Source organism: Ochlerotatus camptorhynchus, unplaced genomic scaffold, assembly GCF_037179485.1.
Source record: "Ochlerotatus camptorhynchus isolate MF236.1 unplaced genomic scaffold, CSIRO-AGI_Acam_v1.1 ptg000137l, whole genome shotgun sequence".
Classification (NCBI taxonomy): Eukaryota; Metazoa; Arthropoda; class Insecta; order Diptera; family Culicidae; genus Ochlerotatus; species Ochlerotatus camptorhynchus.
In genome coordinates, this window is record NW_027040627.1 from 1,516,580 (window position 1) to 1,530,374 (window position 13,795).

At 41.5% G+C, this 13,795-nt stretch overlaps 1 protein-coding gene across 1 annotated transcript; it reads left to right on the plus strand.

The window, feature by feature from the left end:
* Positions 1-333: 333 nt before the first annotated feature.
* Or56a (Odorant receptor 56a) lies at positions 334-10,719 on the plus strand. The gene is made up of 5 exons (XM_065220983.1): positions 334-634; positions 693-1,345; positions 10,261-10,362; positions 10,434-10,586; positions 10,666-10,719. The coding sequence occupies exons 1-5, from the start codon at positions 334-336 to the stop codon at positions 10,717-10,719; spliced, it is 1,263 nt and encodes a 420-aa protein (XP_065077055.1).
* The last annotated feature ends 3,076 nt before the right edge of the window (positions 10,720-13,795 follow it).

Consider the following 13,795-nt stretch of genomic DNA (forward strand, 5'->3'; position numbering starts at 1 on the left):
ATTATACTCACTTGCACGAACCTATGCTTTTGTAAACTGCTCCGGTCCTGGCCTGCACTACTAACCGGTATTGACGGATTTGGATCCTTCCTTCGCATTGGCATATGTTCAAACATGATGAATATTTCAGAGCTATAGCATTTACCTTCGGCAAAGATAATGATGGCAATGCCGGTGGCGGCACTGGTCCATGAAATCATCATCAAAGGGCGCTCGCTAATTCGATTATAATTAGTGTTAATTGTCCGTCTAAATTGGTTCTTGGGTTTTGATAAGACGGCTTAAGGAGCACTGCGGTCTTCGCAGTGTTTGACAGGTCGAGAAACAGTCAACATGGAGCTGAAAGACGAATGGATTCAAGAGGACGACGTTTACAACAATCCGTTGCTCAAGCTGACTATCAACGGGCTCAAGTATTATGGTATTTTGCTGTACAAGAGTCAGCCGTTGAAAAAGTTAAACTGTTTCCGAGGAGTTTGCTTCACGGCTTCGATGTTGGCATTCAACGTGACGCAGTACGTCGATCTGTATCAGGTTTGGGGAAATGTTGGGGAGATGACGGCAAATGCGGCGACGACCTTACTCTTCACTACGACTATCTTGAGAATATTGCATTTCTATTGGAATCGAGCAAGTAAGTTAGGAAATAAGTACGAAAAGGAGCAAAACTATGAATTGTTTTTTTTTTGCAGAATTCAACAACGCCATAAAGACTGCTGACGAAGGTGTGCAGCACATTCTTCGATTCGGTTGTGGACAGGAGAAGTTAATTTTCTGGTGGAACGTCAAATATATGAAACAGCTGACAGCGGTCTTCTGGATTTGTGCTCTGGTTACGGCAAATACCATGTGCGTCTACGCTTTGGTCCAATACCACAGCTTGGAGTCGATGGATCGCACCAACTCTACAGAACCCTTTGAGCCACCTACAATCCTGCGATCGTGGTATCCCACGGACAACATAATGGACAGCTTCGTGCCCATCTACCTTATTCAACTCTATATAATGTACGTGGGTCAGTTGATTGTTCCCTGCTGGCACGTGTTCATGGTCAGCTTGATGGTTTACGTCCGAACAGCGTTGATGATCTTGAACTACAAGCTAGCTCACTTGGATCAATACGTCGTTTCTGGGCTGCGGAGTGGACGCAAAATAAAGAAAATTAATGATCCGGAAGAGGAGCGCTGCACCATTCGAAGGGAGCTGATCATAGAATGCATTCAACAGCAGCATAAGATCTACGACTTTACAAGGGAGTTGGAAGGGTTGACCAGGGCTGCGGTGTTCATGGATTTCGTGGTGTTTTCAGTGTTGCTTTGTGCTCTCCTGTTTGAAGCGTCAATGGTATGTAATAATATATATATATATATTCAAATGGAATCCGACATTACGATAAAAAAAATCATCTCCATTTAGGATAAGTGTGCCAGTCATTGCACTAGTGCTTCAGATTTTGGCCCGAGCGACTTGCTCAAATTTGAAATAAATTTTAATGGTATTATTTGCATACACATATTTGCCAAAATTTCTGTTCTAGCCGTGCATTATGTTAAATTAGGCGAAGAATTAACAAAATTGAAATTTATGAGAGGTCCAATTGGACATCCACTAGGGCCAAAAACTGGCACACTTACCTCACTAGACCCATGAAAACTGTATCATCTTTTCCATTTGAAAAAGTACTCAAATATATGCCAATGCTGTATCATATAAAGTTCGCAAAAAGCAAAAGTATGTCCCCGTACCTTCTGCACCATATTATTTTCTTACAACAAATTCCGGAAAGCTTCAGCAACTTATAGCAAAATCAAGCAAAAAGCAAGTACGGGAACAGACCTATTCTTAAGCCAATTTTCCTCCTGTCCATGTCACAGTCAATGAGATCAACCCAAATTTGAGTTCAGTTTACTCGTAAATCGCAAAAAGTGCAGGATCTCAGCGATGAATAAATTTGCCTAATGTTTTTCCAGGGTTTTCCAGGTTTTTCCAAGAAGAAACCCGAATATGAGAAAAGTAAACATTGGATTCTGTCAGTCTACTACTCCTCCTAATTTTCGTCAATTATCCCCATTTTCCAGCATATTATTGACATTTTCTTAACAGCAACACATGAGGCAAATATACTCATCGCACTCCTGCACTTTTGCGATTATGAGTAAACTGAACTCAAAATTGGATTGATCTCATTGGCCGTGTACGAATGAAAGCTGCTACACTGAACGAAAACAGCCGCAATACTTCAACTGATTATTGTATTGCTCGAGTCCTTTAACAATATGCTGTGGAATTTCGGGTGATTTTCTCAACTGATCATCAACTGATGAGCATCCATATGACTGTCGGGAGGGGATGTATGAAAACTGTCCTTTGGTGAGAGACAGAAGTTCATACGGTGATTAGGGCTGGACGTAAATGTCTCTGGTGAGCTATGGCGAAAGGTGAAGTCTGTCGATGATAAGAATAGACATGTTGAGAGGGTGATTCAGTTGAATGGCGATTACACGAAAGACCCAGGACTTATCAGTGAGGCATTTGCTGATCAATTTGCCAAGGTGTCGGCAAACAGCAATCACAGTGATTGGCTGAGGGGGAGTACCACTACTCCCGTGACAGGCAGTGTAGTCTTGTTAAAGACTATAACAGGGTATTCGTACTTGAAGAGCTCAACTAGCCCTGACGACATTGGGTATTCCCTGCTTAGGAGATTACCTCTTGTCAGACGATTGGCTCTTCTTGACACAATGAACGAAGTCTGGCTTTCTGGCTTTCTGGCCAGATACCGGACGAGTGGAAAGAAGGGTTGGTTATTCCCATTCCCAAACCTGGGAAGGATAGAACCCAAACGGATGGTTATCGACCGATAACTCTGCTGAGCTGCCATGGAAAAACACACGAGCAGATGGTTAATCGTCGTCTGTCAACTGAGCTGGAGAGGCAAGGACGGATCCACCCACAGAAACACGCATTTCGATGCGGCTATGGATCGGAGACATTCTTCTCTGAGCTCGATCATTTATTGGACAAGGCCTCGTTGGAAGATTTGCATGTAGATGTAGTCTCCCTCGATTTGTCCAAGGCATATGATATGACATGGAAGCTTCCTATCTTGACTTCCCTCATGAGATGGGACTTCCAGAGCTACGTAGAAAACTTTCTACAGAGCCGGTTGTTCCGAGTTTTTAACGCAGGCGCAACCTCTTCCTCGAGGTTGCTGGAGAATAGCATCCCGCAAGGGTCTGTCATCTCGGTTACACTGTTTCTCATTGCGATGAACTCAGTGTTTGAACGCATTCCCAAGGAAGTATACATTATTGTACACGCCGATGATATTACCCTCATCGTGTTAGGTAAATACGATAGGGTGGTTAGCCATAAAATGCAGGATGCAGTGCAGTCTGTCGTTGACTGGGCAGATAGTGTTGAGTTTGTGATTTTCCCCGAGAAGTCCAAACTGTTGCACGTCTGCTTTGGTCATCATCACAGACCGAGTCTGCCATTTGTTAGTATCGGTGAGCATGCGGTCAAGGCCGTGCTCGAGATGAAACTGCTTGGTGTGACTATTGATAGCAAACTCCGATTTGTTAAGCACACCAAGTTGGTGAAGGATAACGTCAATAACAACTTGAATATCCTTCGGACCCTAAATGGTCGCTTCTCTGAAGCACACATTGACCAAGGTTACCAGGGCTCTGGTTGTCCCTAGCATCCTTTACAGAGCGGAATTGTGGAGCAGGGGTGGTGTCTCCCTGCTCAAGATTCTGGAACCTCAGTACAATGAGGCGTACATAATTTGTAGTGAAGCGCTGAGGTCTTCACCAATAGCTTCCCTATTGGTGGAGAATGGAAAGGTACCTTTGGTGAATGCTGTCACCGAAGACCTGGCCACTAAAGCGCTGAGGTTGTTAGAAAGGGATCCCATCCTCAATGACAGGCCCACGGTTGCTAGGATGGATGAGCGACTTGACGGGAGTAGATTTTCCCACGTTAGCTCAGCAAGTTAGGCTGTGGCAACGGGCATGGGATGCTACTGCCCCGAAAGTTGATTGGAGGGTTAAAGCTATGTGTGGGGCAGGGGCCAGCTCTGGTGTGGCGAAAGCTGCATTCAGGGAGGTTGCTGCCTCATACGAGGGAAGGCCCATGCTATATACGGACGGTTCTTTGATCGACGAGGAAGTTGGATATGTGTCTGGGGAGGCCATAAGCCGCTGCGGCCGGTTATCCGGTCTCTGTGGTATCTTCTCAGCTGAGGCCTATGCTCTCCTGCAAGCTTGCAGGCTAGCAAACGGTCTCAGGCCGTTGTATTCTCTGACTCTGCGAGTTGTCTTTCTACCCTTTAGCATGAGCGGGTTGGACACCCGTGGTTGTCGGAGGTGCAACGGTACGCTAACATAACCTTTGTATGGGTACTTGGGCACGCAGGTATACCAGGAAATGAGGCTGCTGATAAGCTAGCTAACCAGGGTCGTCTTGCTCAACTAGAGGCCACTTCGGTGCCCTATAGTGACGCTACCCGCTGGGTGAAGCAGACCTCGCGATACGCACGGAATGTATCTTGGCATAACAACCGTGGTGCATTCCTGCGTAGTATCAAGAACACTACACAATAGTGGAAAGATATACCCAATTCTCGAGATCAGAAAGTTCTGACTCGGCTGAGGATTGGTCATACACGGCTCACTCATGGACCATGTTTTAGCGGCAATGTGGCCTACTGCCAGGGATGCGGTGCGGTTTTAGATGTAAATCATCTATTGGTGGAGTGCCCGGCTTGAGCACAATTGAGGGAAGAAATGGGTGTCGTTGATTAAATCCGTGAGGTATTATACAACGACAGGAGTACAGAACAAACTTTATTCAATTTCTTGCGGACTTATACGATATGATATAAGCATAAGTAGGTTGAAGTGGCATTAGAAAGAAAATGATTTGTATAGTCACTTCACTTCTTTTAAATAAGAGAGTAGTCTTGAGTCCTACAGACAATGGTGTGTGAGGGTAAGCGGTAACGGGGACTTATTGATGCTTGAAATGGTTATTTTGTGCCGTCTCGAATGAACTTAATTCTCCTCTACCAGGGGAACAGTTTAGAGTGGAACTCAGTGGAAATCAATTTAATGATGGGATGACTTGCAAATGCTTTAGATTATATTATTAATTCGATTGTTAACATTTCCATATTGAATAGCCATGAACAGCCATTAATCATGGATATCAAAATCCCTTATCGGTTAGTAGACAATTTACGGTTTCCACGCTTAACCAATGCTCGTTCCACCTCTGATAGCGATGGCTATGCTTCCACCTCTTTTGTCTGCTCAGAGCACCAAACAACGTTCGATAGAATTATTTACATCATCGTCTGATCTGCGTTAAGGGGCTGAGCCAATACCAAATTAGTTCCAATTTAAGATGAATACCATTCTGCAGAGAGCATTACGCATTCCAACTGAAGGCCCTATCCCTTTTCATAACAATGTTCCTCGTGTATTCGAGAGGAAAATCATCTGATTTCAAAACAACCGTCATCCGGTTGCAGCTATCATTCGAAAAGGCGATTTCGATGTTTCGATTTGAATGGTCTGAGGTTTCATTCGAACAGAGAACGGTGGTTTGGTACAGTGTAGCGCCAGCGCTGCCAGATTGTTTTAAAGCTTATCGGTATGAAAGGTTTTAAAAATCGGTATTTATCGGTAATTACTATTTTAATTATTTTTATATTTTTGCCGTTTTTGAAAGCGAAAATTTTAACTTTTGAACTATGATCGGAAAATTCCGGAAGAAAACTCCGGGGAATGTTCGAACTAGCTTCCTTCAGACGCCAGAAGCCAGAAATGTTTCAGAAATCGGAAGTACATTCCAGAAATAGCCATTTCCAGAGGGAGCCAGAAGAAGCTCAGTGAAACATTCCAATAGAAGTCAAAAATAAAACCAATGGCTTATGGACAAACTTCCAGGCGAAGACGAAAGAAACTTCTGGGAGAAGTTTAATTGAACTTCCTGGAGCAGACGGATGAATCCTCCTGGAAACGCTGGCAGAAACTTCCTAAGGTAGATTGGAAGAAACTTCTGGAGAAAGTCGGATGCTAGAGCGCTTACAAAACAGTCGAAAGAAACAAGGGCATAATTCCGAAAGAAAGAGATTTCTCGGGGATGTTCTAATGATCCAGCAAATTTTTCTGATATTCACAAAACTTGAGACCTCGCAATGCCCCTTGGGGCCTCCCTTAGCACAGTCGGTAAAGGCGCAGCTACAAAGCAAGACCATGCTGGAGGTGGCTGGGTTCAATTCCCGGTCCAGTCTAGGAATTTTTCGGGTTGGAAAATTTCTTGACTTCCCTGGGCATAGAAGTATGATTAGACTTGCCACACAACTATACCAATGCAAAAATGGTACAGGCATCGAAAGTTCTCAATTAATAACTGTGGGAGTGCATCTAGAACACTAAGTTGAGAGCACGCTATAAGCTAATATGCGATATGTAATAAGCTTGAAATGCGAAGAAGAAGAAGAAGAAGAAGCAATGCAACTGAAGTTTTTTTGAATATTCCTGAAATGCACTTAGGAATATTACATAATTCCACGGAATTCCTTAAAAATTCTTGTAATTTTCCTGAAGTTAAAAGGACTGTTTTGGAGTTCTCTGATCATCCTCCAAGTGCTTGGAACTTCCCTGATTATAATGAGGCTACTGGAATATATCTAATAATCTTTGAAGGTCTCTGGACTTTCTTGAATATTGCGAAATTTGTTAAGTGCACTCACAGTTTTCTAGAAATTATTATAACACTGATCACTGATCTTCCCTATTTTTAAAATTTAAGGTTCTCGACACTGCCATTAAAAAGCACTTCCCATTAAATGTTCTCACAATGTTCTAATGTTCATGCAACTTCCCTTACTTTCCTAAATTTGCCTGAGTTTCTAAGAACTCGTTTAAAATTTCTGCAACTTCCTTGAAATCAATTGATCTATCCTGATGTTCTCGGAGCTTCCCAAAACTCTCATTTCTCCTGAAACAAATGGAACTGTCCTGAAAACCATTAAATGTCCCAGAAGTTCTTTGAACTTGTAAAGTTTCCAAAATATGTCTGATGTTTCCTTAGGTTCACTGGAGTTCGCTAGATTTTCCTGAATTTTCCCAAAAGCCTGGACGATTCTGATGTTTCAGAACTTCTTAAAATTTCCTGCAGTTTTCCTGAAGCTAGTGTGGATCCGCAATAAAACTCTAGAAGCATCCCTGATGTTCTGGGGAAGTTGAAAACTGGAGGGAGAAGACGGAAGAACTAAGGTGACTACATATAGGTGTCCTAATGTGTCAAATTCATGATTCAGCCATGTTGGATTTTTGTATGCGAAAGCGACCGAGTTTGTTTACAATTTGCTCTAAACCGCACCCCCCCCCCCACCCCCCCGTGACCTCCTCGCCAATATAGTGACAAAGCTGTATCACCATGTATATACCCACCATGGGAAGAACCTTTCCAGCGAAGGCTGAAGAAGGGAGGAATCGGAAAATAGCTTAGGAGGTAAGGTGGAAGAAAATTCCAGGAGAAAGTTAGAAGAAAATTCAGGTAGTTAAACAATTATCAAAAACTTCAGGAAGTTAAATAATGTTTAAATAGTATTTCCCGATTCCCCAAGAATTAGCGGAAAGAGCCATCGACAGTTTCTCGATTCATGGGTAGCCGAAAACGGTGAGAAAATGGAAACATTAGTCGAAAGAGTATCAACCATAAGACATTTTTAAAGTAGATTTTTTTTAGGATTTTGAAGGCTCAAAATATCCGAGATATTCAAAAAGATCTCAATAAGTAATTTAAAGAACCCTCTGGTGATGAGTGCTGTCAGAACAAGCGTACACCTAATTCATTACCAGTGTTGCCAGTATTCCAGATTTATCTGGATTTCCAGATTTTCAGTCGTCTAGCAAGATACACAGACAGATCACGTTTACATCAATTTTTTTTTTTTTTTTTTTATTGTTCCAGTTTTTCCCAGATTTTTAAAATGTGTTCCTTCATAAATATCACTGCAATAAATAGACCTTCTAATAAAAAAAAGTCAAACTTACTACTTTAATTACTAAAGGCAATCAACGTTGGACATTATTGCATCATAATTAATTAGATCTTTAAATAGAATCGTGAGAATAATTTCAATGGAATTCTGTCTAATGTTTCTATGGAGATTAAGTTTTATCAAGTTTTAAAAATCTGGGAATTTCTGGGAGACTTTCAAGGCTATTTTGACAAAGTACTTGAGTACTTAAGAGTATACTGAAGAGAATATTCTAAGGGAATTTCATAGAGAAAAATTGAGACAAAATTATGCCAATTCTTGGAAATTATTAAAAGTTTGAGAGAATTGTGGAACCAAAGAGTGATTTATAAGAGATTAAAAGAGATAATGCTAAGCACTCTTAGAATGTTCCTGAAAATGATTGGATACAATCAAGATTTGTTTAGGGGAATCCAAGATACAAGTATGATGAAATTCTAGGATGATTCAAATTGAACTCTGTAAACGAAGTAAATTCAGACTAACAAAAAATTTCATGATCTGGGACCCAGGAAAAAAAATCCATAATTTAGAATTATTTCAAGATCCTGAGACTTTCATTTTAGTTATATAATAATATTATTCTTTGGCATAAAATTATTAATAATGGTCATGTGGAGCTACCCGTAGGTTAGGTAAACTGTGTGTGAGTACGACGATGTTAGGCTTTGATTCTCACTTCAGCCAGGAGAATTTTAGTTTAACATAAGATTGCCTAATGGTCTACCTAGTGTTGTGAGTTGTATGATGTCAAGAATGAAATTGGAAGTCTGATCGATCGCAGAGTAATATTACAATTATTTAAAACTAATAAAAATTTAAGACATGTTCTGGTACTGCATCAAATATTAAGGACTAAATCGACTATTAGTTAAAAAAAAGCATCCCATCAAAGTTGATTGACTCTTTGCTATCCTAAAAATATTTTCCGCAGTATTTTATTAAAAATTTTAATCAATTTTTAAATGCTGCGTAATGGATATTTAAACTTTTTGGGAACAATGTGTCAATACTTTTCTTAACTTTTGGATAATGTAAGAAATGCTAATCAGTTGGTTTTATATATTTTTTTAAACAAGGATTTCATAAACATTCTGGTAGACTTTGAGTAAATTCCAGATGATCATACTGACCGATTTTTACGGGAGATTGACTTTGATTTCAGTAGCATTATGTTAAAAACAGGATTTTTTTTGAGCATTCCAGATTTATCCAGATTTTATATTTAGACTGGTCCAGATTTTTCCGGAAATGACCTGGCAACGCTGTTCATTACACATAAAGGACACATGAAAGAGCCAACTGCAAATAGATCAGTGCACGAAGATTTGCTGCACTCTTGACAATTTTGGGTGGTTTGTTTTGGTTCTCCGTTCCGAGACAAAATGATTGGAACCAAAAAGTGAGGTTAGGGACCGTGTACTGCTCTATTGTAGAGGTGTGGAAAATATGCCCCCGGCGCTAGAGATTTTTGCTACGCTACTTGGGCCGGGCAGGTGCCGTAACTGCAATCTGACAGTATATGTGGAGATTATATTTTTATTTTCATGTTATCAACTTGTATTAATTGTTACATAGCTTAAGTTTTCATAGCTTAAGTTTTCATAGCTTAAGTTTTCAAAGCTTTAATGTTCGATACAAAACTAATCAAAGATTAATTTTCTGAAACATATACTATCATTGAAATGGATGTGATTGATGTCTCTGAGACGGGTGTCTTTAGCTTACCGTTAATACGGAACTGAGATACTAAGCAAAACTTGCCTAATTAGCCGAAATGGTTAAAAAATTTGAAAGGGACCTTAATGCAATTTATCCGCTTTGGGATGAAATTCATCTGCTGAGATTTCATGAGATGACACAAAAGCTCCGCCATGTTCAAATGATAGTCTCAATTTTTTGGGAAAATAAATAGGCAAAAGATTTACATCCAAATGGCGTGAAATTTGTCATAAGGTAAGGAGAAAAGCGAGAAGCGAGTATTAATGGTTCCTTTAGATTTAATGTGACGTATTTAATGGATGCTCCCTAATAACACATTAACAGATTTGATCACAGAATGTTCATGATGTGTAGACTATAAGATAAGAAGCACTCAATTAGATAGCTAGCGTGTCACCCAAATTGAGCACAAAATGTAGCTGATTAAAATTAAAACTTTTGTAATCACTAATCAATCTTTTCTCATATGTCTTTGCAGACGCAATCAATAGTACAAGTATTCATAGACGTTTGCTACATCATGACAATGACGGCCATTCTCTTTCTATACTACTGGCACGCCAACGAAATCCACTACCAGGTGAGGCATCCACGCCATGCAGCTTGTCAATCTTGTTACCACCATCAAACGGATCCCGTCTTCTCCCTTAGGCAAACCTTCTCTCCAGTTCGGCATTCATGAGCGATTGGTACAACTACCCCCGTTCGGTTAATCGCCATCTGATCACCTTCATCTGCTACACCAACAAACCGCTCAAAATGAAAGCCTTTATTGTTGCAATGTCACTGGATACTTTCCTGGCGGTAGGCAAACAAATTCCGGAAAACCAACCGCCCTGAATCCACTTCAGCATGCTTTCACTCTCTTGTATGCATTTTGCAGATTCTCCGAGCTTCTTACAGCTATTTCACGATCCTGAAACAAGTTGCTGGCTAATTGGTTTGCTCCGAGGTTTCCCACTTGAACAACGGCAAAGAGCAAACTATTTATTCAAAAACGGTCCACCGACCACCGCCGGGAGCCAAACCGGCTCGGCTTCCGAGGGAATGCTGTTACTAATTCATTTAATTAAACAATAGCACCTGCTTTTCGCACAAAGTGCCAACTCTCTATCACCCAAGTGGCAGCTCAGCGAGCGGCACTTGTAACCAAAATAGTTATGTACACTGACTGCTGTAGCAGAGACATCACCATGACACCACCCCGCTCCTCTTCTAAGGCAGCTTATCATTGGAGAATCGCTCCCGCAGACGGACCACCAAGACGACGAGTTCTCCCGACAACCCGACGACGGCGTCGAGAGCTTTTCATTATTTATAATTTATGAATGCACAGAAAAGGACCACGTTGTTAGTTGGTGTAGCACTCTACTCTTTCTCACTATTAGTTCACAGTTTGAAAAATAAATACACTCGAAGCGAGTTGTTCTTTTCATCGAAACAGCAGCGCCAGCAAACAGCAAAAAGTGTAGCCTCTGTAAATCCTTTTCAGTGAGTGAAACTTTTCAGTTTTTCCTTTCTAGAACTCCAATTTGCTCTCTCTGCTCTGCTTTGGTCCAAAATGGTGCCGCTCCTACTGCATCCAAGATTGAAACAAAAGTCAAGTACCTACCTAGGATTTTTCGGTTTGAGGGAACAATTCCTTCACGTTTTTGAAATATTCATTGTTTAAATAGTCGGAGAGAATCAAAAGTGTGACTGTCAAGAGGGAGTTTAACAGTCGGCTCCATGCTTCTCCGAAAGGCACGCCGTCCCTTGATGCCACTTGGCGAATGGTGAATTATTAATTGAAATAACTTTGTGTAATTAAAATATTTTCCGACTTACCCTCCGGGCTGGGTTGACTTGTCCGCGGTTCTGTTTGAACTTTAAAAACTATTACTTATATAGCAATAGCTTTGACTCTAGTGGAAGCTTAAATTTACTAGCATTTTTAACGATTGGCTATTGACTAGAAAGTAACGTTTAGAATGAACGTATAGCAACGGTACCGGCTATGGTTGAAGTTGTTTATGACAAAAAAAAATAAAATTTTCAATGTTCTATCAGCGCACAGTGAGGCAACGATCACAGTTGCGTGGCCAAAAACTCTAGCGCTATACTAGAGTACGGCAGTGTGAAAATTGAACAGAAGTTGAAATTGAGCGAAGGGTCATTAATGTGACAATACTAATTTATTTATTTATTATTGTTACTTAGCGGCGCCGGTGGTGTTGTAGTAAACGTGATTGCCTCTCACCTCAGCAGGCCTGGGTTCAATCCCAGTCGGCGCCACCGGGATGTTCTGAGGCATAACATCTCTCTGATCACGCCTTCCTTCGGAAGGGAAGTAAAGCCGTTGGTCCCCGGTTCATGAGTTGATGGGTCGATAGGTAGAGTCCAAGTGTGGGAGCTGCCTCCCTGGCGACGGTAGCATTGGTACTCAGCACGGAAAACAAGATCGACGGAAAACAAATCTAGGAAAAAAAATTACAATGGACAGCCCTATGGGGTTGTACGCAATGGTGACGTAGGACTACGTGGTCTTATATAATAAATCTTATATGTTAACTGCAGCAGGAGCTTGTTTTTTGTGTAGGAGGGTTCTCTCTGTTTATACTCTTTTGTATGACGCGCTTGACATAGATGGCCCACAGCGGCTCACAAAGAACTACTGATTTAAAATCAATAGCGGTGCGGCTTATTTCTCCTTCTATGGATGCACACCACGCGGTGATTGAATGAACACCGTTTGGTGAGACCGGATGGAATTCAACTTTGAAAGATCTAGGGAGTGTAAGGGAAATCGCTTTTCGCAGGCAATCGGTGATAATTTTAATTGGCATAGCAACACTTTCGACACTTGGTTTGTGTTAAAGTTAGTCTAAACCTCTACAGTCGACCTCTATTCCATCAATATCTTACCAGTAAGATCCAACCGTAAGTACAAAATGTTATATGGAGTAAAAATTATTAAATGTAATATACAGCGAACTCTCTCTTTAACTCGATATTCTCCCAAAGTAGATGGTAATCCAGGCTCAACTTTTCCCATTCAAATTTCTTAAATTTATCTCCCTTAGCTTTGGTCAGAGAGTGTATAGGTCATCGTTGTGCCCATTTGGTCGTGGAATATTTCGAGTATGAGAGAGTGATTGCAGTTAGATAAAAAAGGGTCTGAGAAAAAGACAAATACTTTCGCGGATTACCCGAAGTTGCGTTAGTGAAGGTATGTTTTTATTTATACTAAGGTTTAGGAAAGCTTCAAAAAAAAAATTTTTTTTCTTTAATTTTGTGATTTTTAGCCATAGGCTAGTTCATCACATTTGATAGTAGAAGATCAGGCTTAGGGCCTGCCTCTAAGGAAACGTTTCAGTCTAACATTAACGTAAGCTTCAAAAGCCTGGCCTGTAGTGAAGTTGGCACGGTGTGGTATCCACTAAATAGTTGCCTAGTGCAGCTCCACTAAAACCCTTTGCTTACTCTCTCCTCTGTTTGAATCCCCCCCGGGACCCGTGAAGCGACTACTTCGGGGGGTGGCTGTGCTCATGCACTTCTCATAGTCACAGCGCTAGCTGACGTTACTAGAACGCTGATCCTCTCATCATTTTCACTGCAACTCCGACAGTATTTGAGCGACTGCCCTACAGACGGCATTTCAAGTGCCCTCCTCTGGACACATTTCATCGACGACATTCTCCACGTTAACGACGGGCATCTCCCTTCGCACTGTCTCGAACCTTGGACAGTCGAAGACCACATGCTCCGGCGTTTCATCGACTTTGCCACACTCCGGAGTCTATGTGTCCATCTTCCGTTCTCCGCAGTATTCCACTCCGGTTGCCACTAAGCCAACGACTCCGCTCTCACAACTTTCCATGCTCTTCCGGCTTATCTCCGCCTGTAGCACTCGCTGTCCTCCGTCAAGGTGATGCCTATAGAGATCATTCCGACGATAACGCATACTGCTTCCGACGAGATGGTTCTGTACGCACTCACGACTCGCATGACCATGAGCCGGAACGTACTGCTCA